The sequence below is a fragment of the Heterodontus francisci genome, chromosome 2 (genome assembly GCF_036365525.1).
Source record: "Heterodontus francisci isolate sHetFra1 chromosome 2, sHetFra1.hap1, whole genome shotgun sequence".
In the NCBI taxonomy this organism is placed as follows: domain Eukaryota; kingdom Metazoa; phylum Chordata; class Chondrichthyes; order Heterodontiformes; family Heterodontidae; genus Heterodontus; species Heterodontus francisci.
Genome location: NC_090372.1, coordinates 92,164,137 through 92,186,489, shown reverse-complemented (window position 1 = coordinate 92,186,489; position 22,353 = coordinate 92,164,137). Strand labels below are relative to the sequence as shown.

The 22,353-nt window shown below is 47.7% G+C and overlaps 1 protein-coding gene across 4 annotated transcripts in view; it reads left to right on the top strand.

Moving 5' to 3' along the window:
- The window catches only part of fam221a (family with sequence similarity 221 member A), a 106,205-nt gene that overhangs the window by 48,465 nt on the left and 35,387 nt on the right, over positions 1-22,353 (top strand). For all 4 annotated transcript variants that reach the window (XM_068050895.1, XM_068050886.1, XM_068050875.1 and 1 more), the window contains exon 4: positions 16,651-16,857. In XM_068050895.1, coding sequence (XP_067906996.1) covers positions 16,651-16,857 — 207 coding nt within the window. The remainder of the gene's footprint in view (positions 1-16,650; positions 16,858-22,353) is intronic.

Below are 22,353 nucleotides of genomic sequence, written 5' to 3'. Positions count from 1 at the left end.
TAGAGAGAGAGTGCGTGTGGTAAGAGAGAGAGAGTGCGTGTGGTGAGAGAGAGAGAGAGAGTGCGTGTGGGGAGAGAGAGAGAGAGTGCGTGTGGGGAGAGAGAGAGAGTGCGTGTGGTGAGAGAGAGAGAGAGTGCGTGTGGTGAGAGAGAGAGAGAGTGCGTGTGGTGAGAGAGAGAGAGAGAGTGCATGTGGTGAGAGAGAGAGAGAGTGCGTGTGGTGAGAGAGAGAGAGAGAGTGCGTGTGGTGAGAGAGAGAGAGAGAGTGCGTGTGGTGAGAGAGAGAGAGAGTGCGTGTGGTGAGAGAGAGAGAGAGTGCGTGTGGTGATTGAGAGAGAGTGCGTGTGGTGAGAGAGAGAGAGAGAGTGCGTGTGGTGAGAGAGAGTGAGAGTGTGGTGAGAGAGAGAGAGTGTGGAGGGGGACCAGAGAGAGGGAGAGGTGGCAAACAGGGAGATTGGGGGAGAGAGAGAGAGAGTGTGTGGGGGAGAGAGAGAGAGAGAGAGAGAGAGTGTGTGGGGGAGAGTGGGGAGAGGGAGGAGAGAGAGAGAGAGTGGGGAGAGGGAGAAGTGAGAGAGAGAGAGTGGGGAGAGGGAGGAGAGAGAGAGAGAGTGGGGAGAGGGAGGAGAGAGAGAGAGAGTGGGGAGAGGGAGGAGAGAGAGAGAGAGTGGGGAGAGGGAGGAGAGAGAGAGAGAGTGGGGAGAGGGAGGAGAGAGAGAGAGAGTGGGGAGAGGGAGGAGAGAGAGAGAGAGTGGGGAGAGGGAGGAGAGAGAGAGAGAGTGGGGAGAGGGAGGAGAGGGAGAGAGTGGGGAGAGGGAGGAGAGAGAGAGAGTGGGGCGAGAGTGTGATGAGAGAGAGAGAGAGGGAGAGAGAGTGTGGTGAGAGAGAGAGAAAGAGTGTGGAGAGAGAGAGAGTGTGGTGAGAGAGAGAGAGAGAGAGAGGGTGGTGAGAGAGAGTGGGGGGGAGAGAGATTGAGAGTGGGGGAGAGAGAGAGAGAGAGTGGGGGAGAGAGGGAGTGCGTGTGGTGAGAGAGAGGGAGTGCGTGTGGTGAGAGAGAGGGAGCGCGTGTGGTGAGAGAGAGGGAGCGCGTGTGGTGAGAGAGAGGGAGCGCGTGTGGTGAGAGAGAGGGAGCGCGTGTGGTGAGAGAGAGGGAGCGCGTGTGGTGAGAGAGAGGGAGCGCGTGTGGTGAGAGAGAGGGAGCGCGTGTGGTGAGAGAGAGGGAGCGCGTGTGGTGAGAGAGAGGGAGCGAGTGTGGTGAGAGAGAGGGAGCGAGTGTGGTGAGAGAGAGGGAGAGGGAGTGCGTGTGGTGAGAGAGAGAGAGAGAGAGAGAGTGAGTGTGGAGGGGGGACCAGAGAGAGGGAGATGTGGCAAACAGGGAGAGTGGGGGAGAGAGAGAGAGAGAGTGTGTGGGGGGGGAGAGAGAGAGAGAGTGTGTGGTGAGAGAGAGAGAGTGCGTGTGGTAAGAGAGAGAGAGTGCGTGTGGTGAGAGAGAGAGAGAGAGTGCGTGTGGGGAGAGAGAGAGAGTGCGTGTGGTGAGAGAGAGAGAGAGTGCGTGTGGTGAGAGAGAGAGAGAGTGCGTGTGGTGAGAGAGAGAGAGAGTGCGTGTGGTGAGAGAGAGAGAGAGAGTGCATGTGGTGAGAGAGAGAGAGAGTGCGTGTGGTGAGAGAGAGAGAGAGTGTGTGTGGTGAGAGAGAGAGAGAGAGTGCGTGTGGTGAGAGAGAGAGAGAGTGCGTGTGGTGAGAGAGAGAGAGAGTGCGTGTGGTGATTGAGAGAGAGTGCGTGTGGTGAGAGAGAGAGAGAGAGAGTGCGTGTGGTGAGAGAGAGTGAGAGTGTGGTGAGAGAGAGAGAGTGTGGAGGGGGACCAGAGAGAGGGAGAGGTGGCAAACAGGGAGATTGGGGGAGAGAGGAGAGAGAGAGTGTGTGGGGGAGAGAGAGAGAGAGAGAGTGTGTGGGGGAGAGAGAGAGAGAGAGAGAGAGAGTGTGTGGGGGAGAGTGGGGAGAGGGAGGAGAGAGAGAGAGAGTGGGGAGAGGGAGAAGTGAGAGAGAGAGAGTGGGGAGAGGGAGGAGAGAGAGAGAGAGTGGGGAGAGGGAGGAGAGAGAGAGAGAGTGGGGAGAGGGAGGAGAGAGAGAGAGAGTGGGGAGAGGGAGGAGAGAGAGAGAGAGTGGGGAGAGGGAGGAGAGAGAGAGAGAGTGGGGAGAGGGAGGAGAGAGAGAGAGAGTGGGGAGAGGGAGGAGAGAGAGAGAGAGTGGGGAGAGGGAGGAGAGGGGAGAGAGTGGGGAGAGGGAGGAGAGAGAGAGAGTGGGGCGAGAGTGTGATGAGAGAGAGAGAGAGAGGGAGAGAGAGTGTGGTGAGAGAGAGAGAAAGAGTGTGGAGAGAGAGAGAGTGTGGTGAGAGAGAGAGAGAGAGAGAGGGTGGTGAGAGAGAGTGGGGGGGGAGAGAGATTGAGAGTGGGGGAGAGAGAGAGAGAGAGTGGGGGAGAGAGGGAGTGCGTGTGGTGAGAGAGAGGGAGTGCGTGTGGTGAGAGAGAGGGAGCGCGTGTGGTGAGAGAGAGGGAGCGCGTGTGGTGAGAGAGAGGGAGCGCGTGTGGTGAGAGAGAGGGAGCGCGTGTGGTGAGAGAGAGGGAGCGCGTGTGGTGAGAGAGAGGGAGCGCGTGTGGTGAGAGAGAGGGAGCGCGTGTGGTGAGAGAGAGGGAGCGCGTGTGGTGAGAGAGAGGGGAGCGAGTGTGGTGAGAGAGAGGGAGCGAGTGTGGTGAGAGAGAGGGAGTGCGTGTGGTGAGAGAGAGAGAGAGAGAGAGAGTGAGTGTGGAGGGGGACCAGAGAGAGGGAGATGTGGCAAACAGGGAGAGTGGGGGAGAGAGAGAGAGAGTGTGTGGGGGGGGAGAGAGAGAGAGAGTGTGTGGGGGAGAGAGAGAGAGAGAGTGTGTGGGGGAGAGAGAGAGAGAGAGAGAGTGTGTGGGGGAGAGAGAGAGAGAGAGAGTGTGTGGGGGAGAGAGAGAGAGAGAGAGAGTGTGTGGGGGAGAGAGAGAGAGAGAGAGTGTGTGGGGGAGGAGAGAGAGAGAGAGAGAGTGTGTGGGGGAGAGAGAGAGAGAGAGAGTGTGTGGGGGAGAGAGAGAGAGAGTGTGTGGGGGAGAGAGAGAGAGAGAGAGAGTGTGTGGGGGAGAGAGAGAGAGAGAGAGAGTGTGAGGGGGAGAGAGAGAGAGAGAGAGAGTGTGAGGGCGAGAGAGAGAGAGTGTGTGGGGGAGAGAGAGAGAGTGTGTGGGGGAGAGAGAGAGAGAGAGTGTGTGGGGGAGAGAGAGAGAGAGAGAGAGAGAGTGTGTGGGGGAGAGAGAGAGAGAGAGTGTGTGGGGGAGAGAGAGAGAGAGTGTGTGGGGGAGAGAGAGGGAGAGTGTGTGGGGGAGAGAGAGAGAGAGTGGGAGAGGGAGAGAGAGAGTGGGAGAGAGAGAGAGAGAGTGGGAGGGAGAGAGAGAGAGAGAGAGAGTGGGGAGAGGGAGGAGAGAGAGGGAGAAGGAGAGAGAGAGAGAGTGGGGGAGAGAGAGAGAGAGTGGGGGAGAGAGAGAGAGAGTGGGGGAGAGAGAGAGTGAGGGAGAGAGAGAGAGTGTGAGAGAGAGTGGGGGCGAGAGAGAGAGAGGGAGTGGGGGAGAGAGAGAGTGAGAGTGGGCGAGAGAGAGAGTGGGGGTGAGAGAGAGAGAGAGTGGGGGTGAGAGAGAGAGAGAGAGTGGGGGTGAGAGAGAGAGTGGGGGTGAGAGAGAGAGAGAGAGAGAGAGTGGGGGGGTGAGAGAGAGAGTGGGGGTGAGAGAGAGAGAGAGAGAATGGGGGTGAGAGAGAGAGAGAGAATGGGGGTGAGAGAGAGAGAGAGAGTGGGGTGAGAGAGAGAGTGGGGTGAGAGAGAGATTGGGGTGAGAGAATGGGGTGAGAGAGAGTGAGAGAGTGTGGTGAGAGAGAGTGAGTGAGTGTGGTGAGAGAGAGTGAGTGAGTGTGGTGAGCGAGAGGGAGTGCGTGTGGTGAGAGAGGGAGTGCGTGTGGTGAGAGAGGGAGTGCGTGTGGTGAGAGAGAGGGAGAGTGAGTGTGGGGAGAGAGAGAGAGAGTGAGTGTGGGGGAGAGAGAGAGAGTGTGTGGGGGAGAGAGAGAGAGAGAGAGAGTGGGAGAGAGAGAGAGAGAGAGTGGGAGAGAGAGAGAGAGAGAGTGGGAGAGAGAGTGGGAGGGAGAGAGAGAGAGAGAGGGAGAGTGGGGAGAGGGAGGAGAGAGGGGGAGAGGGAGGAGAGAGAGAGAGTGGTGAGAGGGGGAGAGAGAGAGAGAGAGTGGGGAGAGGGAGAGAGAGAGAGTGGGGGAGAGAGAGAGAGAGAGTGGGAGAGAGAGAGAGAGAGAGAGTGGGGGAGAGAGAGAGAGAGAGAGAGTGGGGGAGAGAGAGAGAGAGAGAGTGAGAGAGAGGGAGTGGGGGCGAGAGAGAGAGAGGGAGTGGGGGCGAGAGAGAGAGAGGGAGTGGGGGCGAGAGAGAGAGAGGGAGTGGGGGAGAGAGCGAGTGAGAGTGGGAGAGAGTGAGAGTGGGGGAGAGAGAGAGAGAGAGAGTGGGGGAGAGAGAGAGAGAGAGAGTGGGGGAGAGAGAGAGAGAGAGTGGGGGAGAGAGAGAGAGAGAGTGGGGGAGTGAGAGAGAGAGAGAGTGGGGGAGTGAGAGAGAGAGAGAGTGGGGGAGTGAGAGAGAGAGAGAGTGGGGGAGTGAGAGAGAGAGAGAGTGGGGGAGTGAGAGAGAGAGTGGGGGAGTGAGAGAGAGAGAGAATGGGGGTGAGAGAGAGAGAGAGAATGGGGGTGAGAGAGAGAGAGAGAATGGGGGTGAGAGAGAGAGAGAGAGGGGGGTGAGAGAGAGAGAGAGAGTGGGATGAGAGAGAGAGAGAGAGTGGGATGAGAGAGAGAGAGCGAGTGGGGTGAGAGAGAGAGGGAGATTGGGGTGAGAGAGAGAGGGAGATTGGGGTGAGAGAGAGAGGGAGATTGGGGTGAGAGAGAGAGGGAGAGTGGGGGGAGAGAGAGAGAGTGAGAGTGGGGGAGAGAGAGAGAGAGAGAGAGGCGGTGAGAGGGGAGTAGGGAGAGAGAGTGGGGGAGAGAGCGAGAGAGAATGGGGGTTCGAGGGAGAGAGTGGGGGAGAGAGTGAGAGAGAGTGGGGGAGAGAGAGAGTGAGAGTGGGGGAGAGAGAGAGAGAGAATGGGGGTGAGAGAGAGAGAGAGAATGGGGGTGAGAGAGAGAGAGAGAGGGGGGTGAGAGAGAGAGAGAGAGTGGATGAGAGAGAGAGAGAGAGTGGGATGAGAGAGAGAGAGCGAGTGGGGTGAGAGAGAGAGGGAGATTGGGGTGAGAGAGAGAGGGAGATTGGGGTGAGAGAGAGAGGGAGATTGGGGTGAGAGAGAGAGGGAGAGTGGGGGAGAGAGAGAGAGTGAGAGTGGGGGAGAGAGAGAGAGAGAGAGAGGCGGTGAGAGGGGAGTAGGGAGAGAGAGTGGGGGAGAGAGCGAGAGAGAATGGGGGTTCGAGGGAGAGAGTGGGGGAGAGAGTGAGAGAGAGTGGGGGAGAGAGAGAGTGAGAGTGGGGGAGAGAGAGAGAGAGAGTGGGGGAGAGAGAGAGAGAGAGAGTGGGGGAGAGAGAGAGAGAGAGAGTGGGGGAGAGAGAGAGAGAGAGTGGGGGAGAGAGAGAGAGTGGGGGAGAGATAGAGAGAGAGTGGGGGAGAGAGAGATAGAGCGAGAGTGGGGGAGAGAGAGAGAGAGAGAGAGTGGGGGAGAGAGAGAGAGAGAGAGAGAGTGGGATGAGAGAGAGAGAGAGAGTGGGGGTGAGAGAGAGAGAGCGAGTGGGGGTGAGAGAGAGAGGGAGATTGGGGTGAGAGAGAGAGGGAGATTGGGGTGAGAGAGAGAGGGAGAGTGGGGGGAGAGAGAGAGAGTGAGAGTGGGGGAGAGAGAGAGAGAGAGAGAGGCGGTGAGAGGGGAGTAGGGAGAGAGAGTGGGGGAGAGAGCGAGAGAGAATGGGGGTTCGAGGGAGAGAGTGGGGGAGAGAGTGAGAGAGAGTGGGGGAGAGAGAGAGTGAGAGTGGGGGAGAGAGAGAGAGAGAGTGGGGGGAGAGAGAGAGAGAGAGAGTGGGGGGAGAGAGAGAGAGAGAGAGAGAGAGTGGGGGAGAGAGAGAGAGAGAGTGGGGGAGAGAGAGAGAGAGAGAGTGGGGGAGAGATAGAGAGAGAGTGGGGGAGAGAGAGATAGAGCGAGAGTGGGGGAGAGAGAGAGAGAGAGAGAGTGGGGGAGAGAGAGAGAGAGAGAGAGAGTGGGGGGAGAGAGAGAGAGAGAGAGTGGGAGAGAGAGAGAGAGAGTGGGGGTGAGAGAGAGAGAGTGGGGGAGAGAGAGAGAGTGGGAGGGAGAGAGGGAGAGTGGGAGGGAGAGAGAGAGTTGGGGGACAGAGAGAGAGAGCGAGGGGACAGAGAGAATGGGGGGAGAGAGAGTGTGAAGGGGAGATGAGGGGGTAGGAGAGTGGAGGAGGGTGAGAGTGGGGGAGAGAGAGAGCGGGAGAGGGGGGAGAGAGAGAGAGTGGGAGAATGGGGGACAGAGAGAGAGAATGGGGGGGGGGGGGAAACAGAGAGAGGGAGAGAGCGTCCACAATATGATAGAATTTTATATTAAGTTTGAAAGAGATATAATTCATTTCTGAAACTATGGTCTTAAATCTGAACAAAAGAAATTATGAAGGTATGAGCGGCAAGTTGGTTATGGTGGATTGGGAAAATACATTAAAAGATTTGACGGTAGACAGGCAATGGCTAGTATTTAAAGAAGTATTACACTGTTTACAACAAATGCACATTCCTCTAAGGCACAAAAACCCAATAGGAAAGTTAAATCAATTGTGGCTAACAATAGAAGTTGAAGATTGCATTAGATCAAAGGAAGTGGCTGATAAGGTCGCCTGAAAAAGTGGTAAGCCCAAGTATTGGGAGCAATTTAGAATCCAGCAAAGGATGACCAAGAAACCAATAAAGAAAGGGAAAAGAGAATATGAATGCAAGCTAGCTAGAAACATAAAGGCGGAATGTAAAAGCTTCTTTAGATATGTGAAAAGGAAAAGGTTAGCAAGGACAAATGTGGGTCCATTACAGATGGAGAAAGGAGAATTTGTGGTGGAGAATGAGGAAATGGTGGAGAGACTAAGAAAATACTTTGTGTCCCTCTTCATGGAGGAAGATACAGAAAATGTCCCAGAAATATTAAAGAACCAAGGGACTTGTAAAAATGAGGAACTGAGAGAAATTAGTATCAATAAAGAGATAGTACTTGGAAAATTAACTGGGGTTAAAAGTCAATAAATATATTTATTATTTTCAATGGCCATGTTAGAAACAGTTATTAACTGATTTTTTTTTGCTTCAAATTGGACAAAGGGACACGTTTTACAAGTATTTCAAAGATCAGTAACTGCAATGTGCATCATTTACTATCCAGTTTGAGGGCAGATAACCTGAGTGGCCGATGCCATTTTAAAGTTCTGTATCATATCATTTGTTGGCCATGGGCTGCAAGAAGTACTGAGTCTGTTACAAACTGCTGAATAGCTTGTGAACTGAAGTAACCTGAGCTCAGACACTGCTGAACAGCTTGTGAACTAAAGTAACCTGAGCTCAGACACTGGCCTGTGCTGGTAAAAACCAGTTTGAACTAATTAATTTATGTGAAAGACAAGGGAGAGATCACAAGAGTAGAGCCTTATTTGGACACGGAGTGATACCGGGGTCCTTGGGCCTGGGCGAATAAGGAGTAGATACGAACAAGGTGAGCAGGCCTAAACCAACAGGAAAGAGACAGCACAGCTCGAAGAGATAAGAAAGAGAATAAGTATGGAGAATCTCGGGCATAGAGCCAGCGAGAAACTCCGGAGACCAACCATCGTGGAAGTGGAAGACCCTGCGTCAGCAACGCGGCGATGACGTAAAAGAGAGAGAGAACGGAATGCCTGGCCAGTGTCAGCTCTCCCCTTTTGTCGGGTATTATCCTTTGTTTTCTCTGACTAGGTCAGGGAAGGTCAGAGGAACCGAGTGGGTGTGCATATCGATTCTAGCTAGCTTTGTCATAAACTGTATAACCCAGTTTGAGTTGCATGCTTTTGCCTAACCAAGTGTATAAGCCTTATTCTTACATTGTACAACAACGTGAATAAAGTAAATTGATAGTTAAAGAAAGGACTGAGTTTCCTCCTCTTTGTACTAAGCCATTAACCGTAGCCGGTGGATTAGGTGGAGGGTGGCTCTCCTGTAACCCCGATATCCCAATCACCCAGCCTGAGCCTGAATTAAGAGGTCTTAGTCCCACGTGATGGCCAGGATCACGTGGGTGAAGGGAATAAAGGGGCCAAGGGGGAGTTGACTCCGCGCCTCGGTTTACACATTGCATTATGTTATAAGTGCACCTTTGCTAACAGGTAACCGATTTGGTTTGGACATAAATTGGTTAGTCTGGAGTACAATCTTACAAATAGTGACTAAACATTTTGTAATTCAATAATACATGCAGTAACAACCACTCAACCTTTTGAAGAAAAGTGTTTTGTTAATAATTGTCTTGTCACAGCTAAATCAGAATTGACAGTGATAAACTGAGATATAGACATAAGTGAATTTAAGAGAATTGCTTTATTAGAGGAACTGAAGGGCACTCTTTATTTGTAATTGTGTTTATCTAATTTTGTCATTAGCTTTGGTGAGCAAATTACATTTTGTCCATGAGAGATTCTGTTGTTTCTGTATTTTAGAATCCAGGACCTAGTTTAACAGCCTGTCAAGATGAAAAACTAGTCTTGGCTACCTACCATTAATCTCTCTGTCCTTTCCTGTCCCACTCTGCTTTTCTGTTTTATATGACTCTTCTGAAGTACTAAGTGCTCCATCCTATAAAATTGCCATGATTTGGAGATCACTGCTCTTTTGTTGGCTGCCCTGTCATCATACATATATTATAAGCAGGTGGAGAAGTTGCACAAACATTGGCCACTGGTTAAATTGTCTTGTGACAACAGCGGTGTGAGAAATGGTCCGTCTTCCTATTGCTGATTTTTCTACTGCCTCACTTCAGTAACCATAATAATAACCCGCTCCTTGAGTTTCATGGTTTATTGGATGAATTTGCAGTCCTGACACAGTGTGAATCCACTGAGGTCATCCAATAAGGTCCATCTACTACCCCATGACATGGTGTAGCTAGCTCCATTCTGTCAACAAAATTAATTTGCATTGGCGTTGCATATCATTTTGCTTGCTAGCTAGCTAATACAGTTGTGCTGCTCTCCATCGATGTTTGTATGCTTAACCACTTTATGGGGAGAAATGTGTTTTAAATCAGCCTGTGTTTTGATGGCATTAGGTTGGCTATACACTTTATATTCAGACTAATTGCCCCCATGTCTGTGGCTGAGTCAATAATTTTGTCAGATGACCGTGGTACAACATGTCGGTGCCTATCCTTGGGCCCATTACAGGCAGGGACACTGGAATTTATAATGGGGAATAAGGAAATGGCAGAGAAACTAAACAAATACTTTGTGTCTATCTTCACAAAGGAAGATACAAGAAACCTCTCAGAAATACTAAAGAACCAAGGGACTGTTGAGAATGAGGAACTTAAAGAAATTAGTATTAGTAAAAAAGTAGCACTGGATAAATTATTGGGACTGAAAATTGGTAAATCCCCTGGACCTGATGATCTGCATCCCAGGTGGCTGTAGTGGATTTGTTGGTGGTCATCTTCCAAAATTCTATAGATTCTGGAATGGTTCCTGAAGATTGGAAGGGAGCAAATATAAGCCCACTATTTAAGAGAGGAGGGAGAGAGAAAACAGGAAACTACAGACCTGTTAGCCTGACATCAGAAGTAGGGAAATGCTCGAATCTATTATTAAGGATGTGATAACTGGACACTTAAAAATAATGGTAGGATTGGGCAGAGTCAACATAGATTTATGAAAGGGAAATCATGCTTGACAAACCTGTTTGAGTTTTTTGAGGATGTCACTAGCAGAATAGAAAAGGAGGAATCAGTGGATTTATTGTATTTGGATTTTCAGAAGGCTTTTGATAAGGTCCCACATAGGAGGTTAGATTGAGAATTAGTTAACTGACAGGAAACAGAGAGTAGGGATAAATGGGTCATTCTCGGGATGGCAGGCTGTGACTAGTGGGGTACTGCGAGGATCAGTGCTTTGGCACCAGCTGATCAAAATCTATATCAATGGTTTGGATGTGGGGACCAAATGTAATATTTCCAAGTTTGTTGATGACACAGAACTAGTTGGGAATGTGAGTTGTGAGGAGATGAAAAGAGGCTTCAAGGAGATTTAGACAGCCTAAGTGTGTGGGCAAGAATGTGGCAGATGGAATATAATGTGGAAAAATGTGAAGTTATCCACTTTGGTAGGAAAAACAGAAAGGCAGAGTATATCTTAAATGGTGAGAGATTGGGAAGTGTTGATGTCCAAAGGGACCTGAGTTTCCTTGTTCATAGGTCACTGAAAGCTAACATGCAGGTGCAGCAAGCAATTAGAAAGGCAAATGGTATGCTGGCCTTTATTGCAAGAGGATTTGAGTACAGGAGTAAAGAAGTCTTGCTGCAATTGTATAGAGCCTTGGTGAGACTGCACCTGGAGTATTGTGTACAGTTTTGACCTCCTTACCTAAGGAAGGATATACTTGGTTCACCAAGGATGGTTCACCAGACTGATTCCTGGGATGGTGGGATTGTCCGATGAGGAGAGATTGAGGAAACTGGGCCTGTATTCTCTAGAGTTTAAACGAATGAGAGGTGATTTCATTGAAGCATACAAAAGGACTTGACAAGGTAGTTGGAGGAGGATGTTTCCTGTGTTTGGGTAGGGGCGATGCTGGCTAGAATCAGAGGACATCGTCTCAAAATAAAAGATAGGCCATTTAGGACTCAGCTGAGGAGGAATTTCTTCATGCAGAAAGTGGTGAATCTGTGGAACTTTCTACCACAGAGGGCTGTGGAGGCTCAGTCATGAGTATGTTCAAGACAGAAATAGATAGATTTATAGATATTGAGGATATCATGGGATTTGGGGATAGTGTGGGAAAATGGCATTGAGGTAGAAGATCAGCCATGATCTAATTGAATAGCAGAACAGGCTCGAGGGACCAAATGGCCTACTCCTATTTCCTATGTTCCTAGTTCGGAGTGAAAGGGAAGTTGGAGATCGGGCGGTTGTTTGCAAGGAAGGTAGGGTCGAGGGTTTTTTTTTGAGGAGAGGGGTGATAGTAGTTTTGAAGAAGAGAGGGGTGATAACAGCAGTTTTGAAGAGAGGGGTGTTAACAGCAGTTTTGAAGAAGAGAGGGGTGATAACAGCAGTTTTGAAGAAGAGAGGGGTGATAACAGCAGTTTTGAAGAAGAGAGGGGTGATAACAGCAGTTTTGAAGAAGAGAGGGGTGATAACAGCAGTTTTGAAGAAGAGAGGGGTGATAACAGCAGTTTTGAAGAAGAGAGGGGGGATAACAGCAGTTTTGAAGAAGAGAGGTACAATACTTGCAGAGAGAGAACAATATCAGCTAACATGGGGACCAGGAAAGGAAGTTGATTGATCAGTTTAATGGGAATAGGGTTGAGAGAGCAGGAAGTGGGTCTCATGGACAAGGTGAACTTGGAGAGTGCATGGGGGGAGAAAGATTTGCGTTCTGGGTCAGGACAGGGAAAACTTTAGAGGAATAATTACAGAAAATGCCGGAAATACTCAGCAGGTCTGGCAGCATCCATGGAGAGAGAAATAGAGTTAACGTTTCAGGTCGATGACCTTTACTTGTCCCATTAATATCTCCCATTTGTCATTAAACTCTTCTGTCTTCCACCCTATCACAGACCTTCCCTTTTGTTCCCCCCACCCCCCTACTCTGTACTTGTTTAAAAGCTATTAATCTGTAACTTTTCCAGTTCTGATGAAAGGTCATTGACAGATGCTGCCAGACGTGCTGAGTATTTCCAGCACTTCCTGTTTTTATTTCAGATATGCAGCAGCCACAGTGTTTGGCTTTTAACTTTTGAGCAAGTGTAGTCCGGTGGGCTTGGGGAAGGAAGGAAAGTGGCAGAGGCAGCCACAAAGAAGGCCATGAGCTCTTTGCACCTATTGTTGGAGGTGAGGGTGAATGAGACAGGGAAGAGGGGTTTAAAAAGATGATTTCCAGTAGAGATGGTTCCCTGTTTACTCAGAACAGAAATGTCTAGTTTCTCTCACTGCGATGCTTTCAGCTCACACTTTCTGCAACTTGACAAACAAAAGATTTTTTAAAACTGAACATGTAAGGGCAAGTCTAGCTACAGCAGATGCTATTAGATGCCCTGCTACAGCAAAATCTGTCCCTATGTTGCACCTTTTCTGTTGCTTTTATATCCTCTCTATATCGGGGTGCTCAAAACATAGTACTCTTTAAGTATGGATTTTCACAAGTTCAACATTACCTTCTTGATTTTTGCATTCTGTTGGGCCAATTTTAATCTCCATTACATTTGGAAACAGGTGCAGGCTGATGTAACAATGCATAAAAATGAGCAGAGATTGGACCTGATGGACCTGCTGTACTAACTTTGAACACCACAGAAACATATAAAGTATGATAAGTTGGGACCTCTGGTGATGAAACCATGCAGTGATTTCAGCCAAAGTCACTTGCCTGAATTGGCTGTGCAGAGCCATCTGTCCAAAAGACAAGCAGGGACAGCCTGACAACCAGACAGCACCTGTGCCACTTGGTGCACAATGCATGAGACCATGAGGATTATAATGTGCAGGTGTTAGATGCAGGAGAAGAGTATCAGCTGGGTAAGATTCCATGGCTCTCGTGGAGAACTGGAGCTGGAGAGATTTGTTGACGTTGGTGGTAGTTCATGCCAATAGGTTGCTGATGGGGTTTCTACCTGTTCCACAAGTGAGACCAATGAGGTAATATTTCCCTGGATGCAAGGGGAATTATGGACTTTGGTGTCAGTTCTATTTCAGGCCATAAGAATCCCTGTCTGAGCCAGTGTCTCTTCATCTTCCTTCTTGACTGCTTTGCATTTTCCTTTCATTCTTCTTTCCTTTCTCTATCTGCTATATCTCTCTGTGTTGGTGGCTCTTTGAACTAAAAAATTTAGCACTTGTCAGTTTTCCTATGAAACTTTACTTCAAAAAAGCTTCTAAAATTGATCTGCCAGCTTGTTTTCAAATCATTTGGAAAGACAGTCCCAGAAGTAGTGTTATAACTTGACATGTTTTGAGGTTTTTGCTGATAAAATTTTATAAAGTTAATGTCGTGATTGTTTTCCAAGATTATAAACAAGATTAAGCACAGATGCATTAATCATCACCTGTCTATCTTTTTCTTTGTCTGTCTCCTTTTGCAGTCTTTCATTCGCAAAAATAAATACTTCTAAATCGATACCTCAAAAAGGTTCTAAAATTCATAGTTCAGCTTGTTTTAAAAATCATACTGTATCATTTGTATAGACTGCAGCATTCTGGAAATTGCTGGCAGAGGTGTAGTTGGTAACTTTTCAGCTGAAAAATGATAGCTCCAGAAGGATATCAATTCCAAACGTGGGCATATGAAAGAAACTAAAGAATCAGAGCAAACATGAATAAAAGTATTGTTACGACCAGGTGAGAAAGGTGTCTAGGAGTCTTTTACTGTCTTCACCTGGTCTTATTGTAACAGGGTTTAATTTTAAACACACTGTGTTTTGAGTTCCCCCTTGGTGAATCCTTTTTCACCACTTTCCAATTATAAGGCAAAGAAATGAGCACAACGAGATTTTCTCAGGTTTAAAGAAAAGTGAAATTTATTAAACCTTAAACTTAAACTCTAATTCTAATTTGGTTAATGCCTATGGATACACGCCGCGCCCCACGCTAGCATGCATACGCAATCTGCACATGCAAATGGAGACAGAAAAGAGCAGAAGAAAAATGAAGTAAAAAAGATTTGAGGCAATTTCTGAAGGGGGTTTTTACTGTGCTTCAAGCTCGCCATGGTCCTTGATTGTAGGTAGTCTTGCTTTTCGTTGGGGCCCAGTATTCTTCTTAAACTTTTTTCACTGTAGGAGACTTTTCTCGCTTGGGGTTCATTTGTCTTCACTGGCTCTTCAGTTCAGTGAGAAAGAGCTGGGAGCAGACTGGAGAGAGATCTTTTCAGTCCAGAAGCAAACAGCCTACTGAGTTTTAAAACTCTCTAGCAAGTTCAAATTCAAAAACTCCAACTGCCAGTTAGTCATGTGACTAAACTGGCCTAACCAGGTCTTCTGTGTACTGGGGAAGCAGGGACTGGGTTCTTTGTTGCAACACTGTCTGCTAGTATGCAAAAAGGGGCTTCCCAGCGAGGGGCCTGGCAATTCCTTGTGATAGGCCCTCTTTTCTTCCCAGCAACAATTTTAAGTTTTAATGTCTATGTGGCGAAATAATGTGTGCCTCATTCTTGGCAGGTGGGGGCATGCATGACAGTATTCAAAGTTTTTTGTATTATTTGTTTCTCAGGATGTGGGTGATGGTGGCAAGGCTACATTTGTTGCTCATCCCTAGTTGTCGTGAGTAAACGGTGATGGGCCTACTGTTTGAGCCATTTGCACTCCATGTGCTGACAGTTTTCCTGTGCTGGTGTTAGGTTGGAATTTTCAGAATCTTGATCCAACAATGATGAAGGAACAATGGTATATATTCAAGTAAGGATGTTGTTTGATTTGGAGGAGAATTTAGGGGTGATCGTTTTCCCAAGATCATGTTGATTTGTCCTCCTCACTGATAGAGTTTGTGGGGCTAGTGTTGCTGCTGAAATATGCTTAGTGATTTACTGTAGTGCTTCTGATAGTTATGACGTGTTGCAGCCATAGCGTGCTGGTAGTAGAAAGGGTAGATATTGAGTCCAGAGGCAGAGATGCCAATTAAGTGGACTGCTTTCTCCGAAATGGTGTTGAGTTTGAGTGTTGTGCAGCTGCGCCCATCCAAGTGAATAGTTAGTATTCCATCACATTTCTGACTTAATGTTGCAGATGGCGGAGCGGTTTTGAGGGGTCAGGAGGTAAGCCATTCATCACAGAATATCCCACTTAGGGTTCATAAATGCAGGGCCTGGAGTTTTCACATAGCTGCTCTGGCTTTGCCACGGTAGCATCATTGGAAATGCAGTGCAAACCCTATTACATGTGTAAATGGGGTTCCACCGCATCACCAGCAAAATAACAGTAATGGACTGGAACTAGTTCTGAGGAAATTCCAGGCTCTTGTCTTTATGATCTCTTTGAGTGAGATTTCCAATTTATGTTTTAAATTACCGTCCAGAGTCAGTTTTTGAGTTTTTATGTACCCTTAGAATTAGCACTGAGAGGAAATTATTTTTGGCTTGGTGTCAGAGTTGAAAAACCAGGTTCAATCGACTGCATCAGCCACATCTTCCATTTATAATGATATATTCTAGTTTATTTTACTCCACCACCCATGTTCCTAGGCCAGGGTAATGACCTGTTGATAAGTCTATGATGATGATGTTGAGTAACTGGCTGCTAAAGTGTAAGCAAGACTGATTTTCTTTTGAAGCCTCTGGAAGAAATATCTGACGGTATCTTCTATGATGGTCTGCTTGAAATCAGAAACTTTCTGCAATGAAAATCACATGCACATACCCCATGGGGGGATTTTATGCTCTCTCCCATGTTGGATTTGGAGGCAGGGAGAGCATATAATTGGGTGGGATGGTGACACGGCCGGTGGGAACCCCATCGCTTTCCTGCCTGCATCCAAATTAAGTCTGCAGGCCTTCCCACCCCGCTGCCAATTGAGGCCCTTAAGTGTGTAATTACTGTCCAATTAAGGACCTCATCCGACCACTGCCGGAATTAGCCCAGTATCGGGTGGGCCTGTCGCCGCAATGGGAATTCATCAAGCAATTTTGGGGGGGGTGGGGGATGTGAGTGATTCCTCACTAAAAGGCAATTAGTGCCTGATCGAGGGACCCAGCATCAGGAAGAGGGGGGCCTACTGAGGGCCACACAGCTGCCCTTGCGGCCGACCCCACTACAGCCCCCTCCCCCGCGACCCCCCAACTCACGAAACTCCTCCCGCCCTGACTTACATATGGCCTGGGTCCAGGGCCTCTGGTGAGTCCATTACTGGCAGCAGCCACTGCCTGTGTGGTGGGGCTGCTCAGTTAAGGAGCTGCCGGCCTCTGATTGGCCGGCAGTTTTTAGCAGGCAAGTCCTCCGCCCCCGGGGTACTTGATCCCGTGAAATGGCCGCCGCTGTTTGCCTAACTGCCTAATTGGCACTTGATCCGGCAGGCCTTCCCCAGAGGAGACGATGGGGTCTCTTGCCGGCGCTTTTGCTGGCAGTTGAGAACCCTGTTGCATGGATAAGATCCCGGCCCATGTTCAAAAAATCTTGAATGCAGTGCGTCACTACACCTACTTGTTGATTGCTTCTATATTTTCCTTTCATTTTGGTAACGAACGTGTTCCTTTGCTTCAGATGGACTGCAGCATGGCAGGATGAAGGGTTTAAATGTAATGCACTTTCCTTTTTTAATTGCAGAAATGTCTATTTGTATGTTTTTCCAAGTTCTGATTATCTTCTAATGTGATTTTCCACTTGATATCACATGCAGAACTTTAAAATGTTGTTTCTTACAGGCGCAGGATGTGCTGGCTTTCACAGCTCCTTTACCTGTGGCTGTAGCCACCCAACATATGCTCATACAATGATTGTTGAGACCAAAGAAGAACGTTTGGCTAGAGGAAGACCAGTGGGACCAGATGTTCCCTATGCTGCCATGGGAGGACTGACCGGATTTAATGCATTGGCAGAAGGATATATGCGACTAGACTCAAGTGGAATAGGTTTGTAGTTTCAGTGCTTTGCATATAGTAAATATAGGAAAGTGAATACTGCAAATGGAGAGAACCGCATGATTGTACTTCAACTGACTGATTCTGAGGGTCTCATTTGCAGTGAGGGTTAAGGTCCAAACTTCTTGCTAGCTATTTGCTATACTGAACAGTCTGGTAAATACTAAATAAATACCTCTATTTGATAGTTCACTTGGTAAATGCATTGTTCAATGTGGTACTGAGCTATACAGATCAACAAAGTCCCAGGTTTGATCCCCAATCTGTACTGGGGTAGCTTTCCTAAGATGAGAAAGAATCTGTTAAAGTTACCACTCCTGATCACTGCCCAGTGTTGCTCGTTAGCATGTAAACTTGTATATGTATATCGGGACAGGACAGAATCAGGATTGGCTTTGATGCACCCTGTGATGGAATAGCCTGTCTATACCCACTTGTGGATAGTACTGCTGGTTATCGGCATCTGTGGAGCAGTACTTAGGCATAGAGTCATTTATGGCACAGAAGGAGGCCATTTGAGTCCATGTCGGCTCTCCAAGGAGTGGTGCTGTCAGTCTCACTCCCCGGCTCCACCTCCATCACTCTGCAAGTCTATTTCTCTCTAGTGGCCATCCAACTTCCTCGAAGTCAGTGATTGTTTCCGCTTCCACCACCTTGTGGACAGCGAATTCCTGGTCAAAGAACAAAGAAAATTACAGCACAGGAACAGGCCCTTCGGCCCTCCAAGCCTGCGCCAATCCAGATCCTCTATCTAAACCTGTCGCCTATTTTCTAAGGGTCTGTATCTCTTTGCTTCCTGCCCATTCATGTATCTGTCTAGATACATCTTAAAAGACGCTATCGTGCCCGCGTCTACCACCTCCGCTGGCAACGCGTTCCAGGCACCCACCACCCTCTGCATAAAGAACTTTCCACACATATCCCCCCTAAACTTTTCCCCTCTCACTTTGAACTCATGACCCCTAGTAATTGAATCCCCCACTCTGGGAAAAAGCTTCTTGCTATCCACCCTGTCTATACCTCTCATGATTTTGTACACCTCAATCAGGTCCCTCCTCAACCTCCATCTTTCTAATGAAAATAATCCTAATCTACTCAACCTCTCTTCATAGCTAGCGCCCTCCATACCAGGCAACATCCTGGTGAACCTTCTCTGCACCCTCTCCAAAGCATGTACATCCTTTTGGTAATGTGGTGACCAGAACTGCACGCAGTATTCCAAATGTGGCCGAACCAAAGTCTTATACAACTGTAACATGACCTGCCAACTCTTGTACTCAATACCCCGTCCGATGAAGGAAAGCATGCCGTATGCCTTCTTGACCACTCTATTGACCTGCGTTTAACCTTCAGGGAACAATGGACCTGAACACCCAAATCTCTCCGTACATCAATTTTCCCCAGGACTTTTCCATTTATTGTATAGTTCACTGTTGAATTGGATCTTCCAAAATGCATCACCTCGCATTTGCCCGGATTGAACTCCATCTGCCATTTCTCTGCCCAACTCTCCAATCTATCTATATTCTGCTGTATTCTCTGACAGTCCCCTTCACTATCTGCTACTCCACCAATCTTAGTGTCGTCTGCAAACTTGCTAATCAGACCACCTATACTTTCCTCCAAATCATTTATGTATATCACAAACAACAGTGGTCCCAGCACGGATCCCTGTGGAACATCACTGGCCACATGTCTCCATTTTGAGAAACGAAGGTCATTACCACCTGCTGCGTAAAAAGTGCTTCCTCATATTCTCCCTGCATCTTTTGCTCAAAGCTTTCTATCTGTGTCCCCTAGTCCTAGAACTATTAGTTAATGGGAACAGCTTTTCCTTGTCTTAACTTATCTGAGCCTGTCATAATCTTGTACACTTCGATTAAATCTCCCCTCAATCTCTTTTGTTCTAAAGAGAACAAACACAGCTTTTCCAACCTAACTTTGTAACTAAAATTCTGCATCCCTGGAACCATTCTGGTAAATCTCCTCTGCACCCTTTCAAGGACCCTCACACCCTTCTTGACGTGCGGTGACCAGAACTGGATGCAATACTCCAATTGGGGCCTAACCAGAACCTTATAAAGGTTCAGCATAACTTCCCTACTTTTGTACACAATGCCTATATTTATGAATCCCAAGATCCCATATGCTTTACTAACCACTCTTTCAATATGTCCTGCCACCTTCAAAGATCAATGCACATGCACCCCCAGGTCCCTCTGTTCCAATACACTCTTTAGAGAGTACACACTTAATAATGTGCCATTAATTATATATTGCCTCTCCCCATTCCTTAAGGGGTAGCAGATTTAAAACAGAGATGAGGAGAAATTACTTCTCGCAAAGGGTCGTGAGTCTGTGGAATTCACTACCCCAGAGTGTGGTGGATGCCGTGACATTGACTAAATTTAAGGAGGAGATAGACAGATTTTTAATTAGTAATGGGTTGAAGGGTTATGGAGAATGAGCAGGAAAGTGGAGTTGAGTCCAAGATGAGTTCAGCCATGATCGTATTGAATGATGGAGCAGGCTCGAGGGGCTGAATTGCCTCCTAGTTCTTATGTTCTTAGGTATGTTCTTCTGCCAAAATGCATCACCTCACATCTGTCAGTATTAAATTCCATTTGCCACCTCTCTGTCCATCTTGCTAGCCTAGTTTGGTGTCATAAACAAATTTTGAGGTTCTACTCTATTCCAAGATCAAGTTTCAGCACTGACCCTTGGAGAACACCACTGTCTGCAATCCTCCAGTCGGAAAAGCAACCATTCACTATGACTCGCTGTTTTCTGTTCATAAGCCAATTTTTTTATCCAATTGGACACTGACCCTCCTATTCCATGAGCTTCAGTTTTGTTAACTAGCCTTTTATGCAAAATTAAACATCTTCAGGAGAGGGAAATATGGGATAGGAGAAATTATAGGTCAAAAAAAAACAATGTCTTGGAACTAGGGAAGGAAAAATATTGCTAAAGTTCAGGGTCCTGATCAATGTACAGTGACTCATAGTGGATCATTATGTCTGGTAATGTAGCATATGCCTTTTAACAATTTAAAGACTGTTCAACTTTCAAAATGCATACCTCTTGTTTGCCAATTTGTTAAAGAGTAATTTTCTAACACTGAATAGGTGCTAAAATAACAGAATATCTTTTAAAGAACATAAGAAATAGGAGCAAGAGTAGGTCACTAGGCCCTCCAGCCTGCTCTTCCATTCTGATTGTGACCATAACTCCACTTGCCTGCCTGACCCCCATAACCTTTGACTCCCTCGTAGATCAAAAATCAAACTCAGCCTTGAATATATTCAATGATCCAGCGTCCACTGCTCTTTGGGGAAGAAAATTCTAAAGATAATGACTTTTTGAGAGAAGAAATTCCTCCTCACTTCTACCTTAAAAGGGAGACCCCTTATTTTGAAACTGTGCCCCTTAGTTCTAGATTGCCCCATGAGGGGAAACATCCTCTCAGCATCTACCCTGTCAAGCCCCCTCAGAATCTAATATGTTTTCATAAGATCACCTTTCATTCTTCTAAATTCCAATGCATATAGGCTCAACCTGCTCAACCTTTCCTCATAAGACAATCCCTGTGTCCCAGGAATCAGCCTAGTGAACCTTCTTCGAACTGCTTCCAATGCAAGTAAATCCCTCCTTAAGTAAGTCGACCAAAACTGTAAACAGTACTCTAGGTGCGGTCTCCCCAATGCCCTGTACAGTTTATGTTTAGAGATACAGCACTGAAACAGGCCCTTCGGCCCACCGAGTCTGTGCCGACCATCAACCACCCATTTATACTAATCCTACACTAATTCCATATTCCTACCACATCCCCACCTGTCCCTATATTTCCCTACCACCTACCTATACCAGGGGCAATTTATAATGGCCAATTTACCTATCAACCTGCAAGTCTTTGGCATGTGGGAGGAAACCGAAGCACCCAGAGGAAACCCACGCAGACACAGGGAGAACTTGCAAACTCCACACAGGCAGTACCCAGAATTGAACCCGGGTCGCTGGAGCTGTGAGGCTGCGGTGCTAACCACTGCGCCACTGTGCCGTACACAAGACTTCCCTACTGTTATACTCCATCCGCCTTGCAATAAATGCCAATATTCCATTTACTTTCATAATTACTTGTACCTGCATGCTAACTTTTTGTGATTCATCTACAAAGACACTCAGATTCATCTGTACCACAGCATTCTGCAGTTCCTCTCCATGTAAATAATCTGCTTTTCTAGTTTTCCTGCCAAAGTGGACAACCTCACATTTTCCCACATTATACTTCATCTGCCAGATTTTTGCCCAGTCACTTAACCTATCTATATCTCTTTGCAGACACTTTGTCCTGGATTTTATTTGGCTGCCGCTGCAATTGGCGGCGGCCGTAAAAGATGGCAACCCGCACGTGCGGGTTTTACTCTGCGGAGCTGCTGCGATATTATACGCGGCGGCTCATTTACATGGCCAGAACGGACTGCAACCACCCCACTCCCCCCCACCCCTGATGTGGGCCATGGAGGGGGCGGGCCCTCCATCCCTGGCAACCACGTCCGGCACCACAACTGGGCAACAAGCCCTTCCATTGCATTTGAATTTTTAAAGTTTTATATATGATAAAATTAAAGTAAAACATTTAATAAAAGATTTAAGCCCCTCTCTTACTCCCCCAATGACTAAACAATTTATTAATTGCCCTCTCCCCCCAAAAAAACAACTTGCGATCTCGACCTTCCCCCACTAAAGTTTATTGTCTTTTACCTATAACCCCTTCCCACCATCCCCTCCACCAATCGCAATAGTTTTCCCTGCTTTCCCCCCCCCCCCCCCACCACCACCCTGCCCTGGAAACCTACTGCTCCCCCCTCCCAACCAGTGTTCTGCCTTGGATCGCCGAATGGCGATCCAAGAGCGTGGGAGTCCTGGCAACCTACCTGAATATCGTAGCCAGATGGCCGACAGGAGCAGGTAGGTCATTAATTCATTAATTTACATTAATTTAAATATTTAGATCCTGCTCCCGTTGCCGAACGGCCAGGGTAGTGGGGGAGGGGGGAGTAGTGTGGGGGGTGCTGCCACAAGGCCTCAACGGCGCCGGTAATATGGGGCTTGGCCTTCCCGCCATCAAAGCCCGTAGTGGACCTCTCACAGAGGCATTTTCTGGGCCCCCCCGCTTAGACCCCAGACGTAGGGGGCTGGTAAAATTCAGCCCTTTGTGTCCTCCTCACAACTTGCTTTCCTACCTATTTTTGTATCCTCCGCAAATTTTGCAACAATGGACTGAGCTTTATGTTGCCGCCATTGATTATGGCATCATTTTTAAAAGGCTTCCAGCCCTTACATTTAATTTAAATGTTTAAAGGGAAAGTTCAATGAAACTGATTAAAAAGATTTGCATACATGTTTCCAGCCCCTTTCCCACTCCTCCCCATTAACAATACACTCATTCCTTCCATGCCAAAAATACTTACCTTATGTACCTGA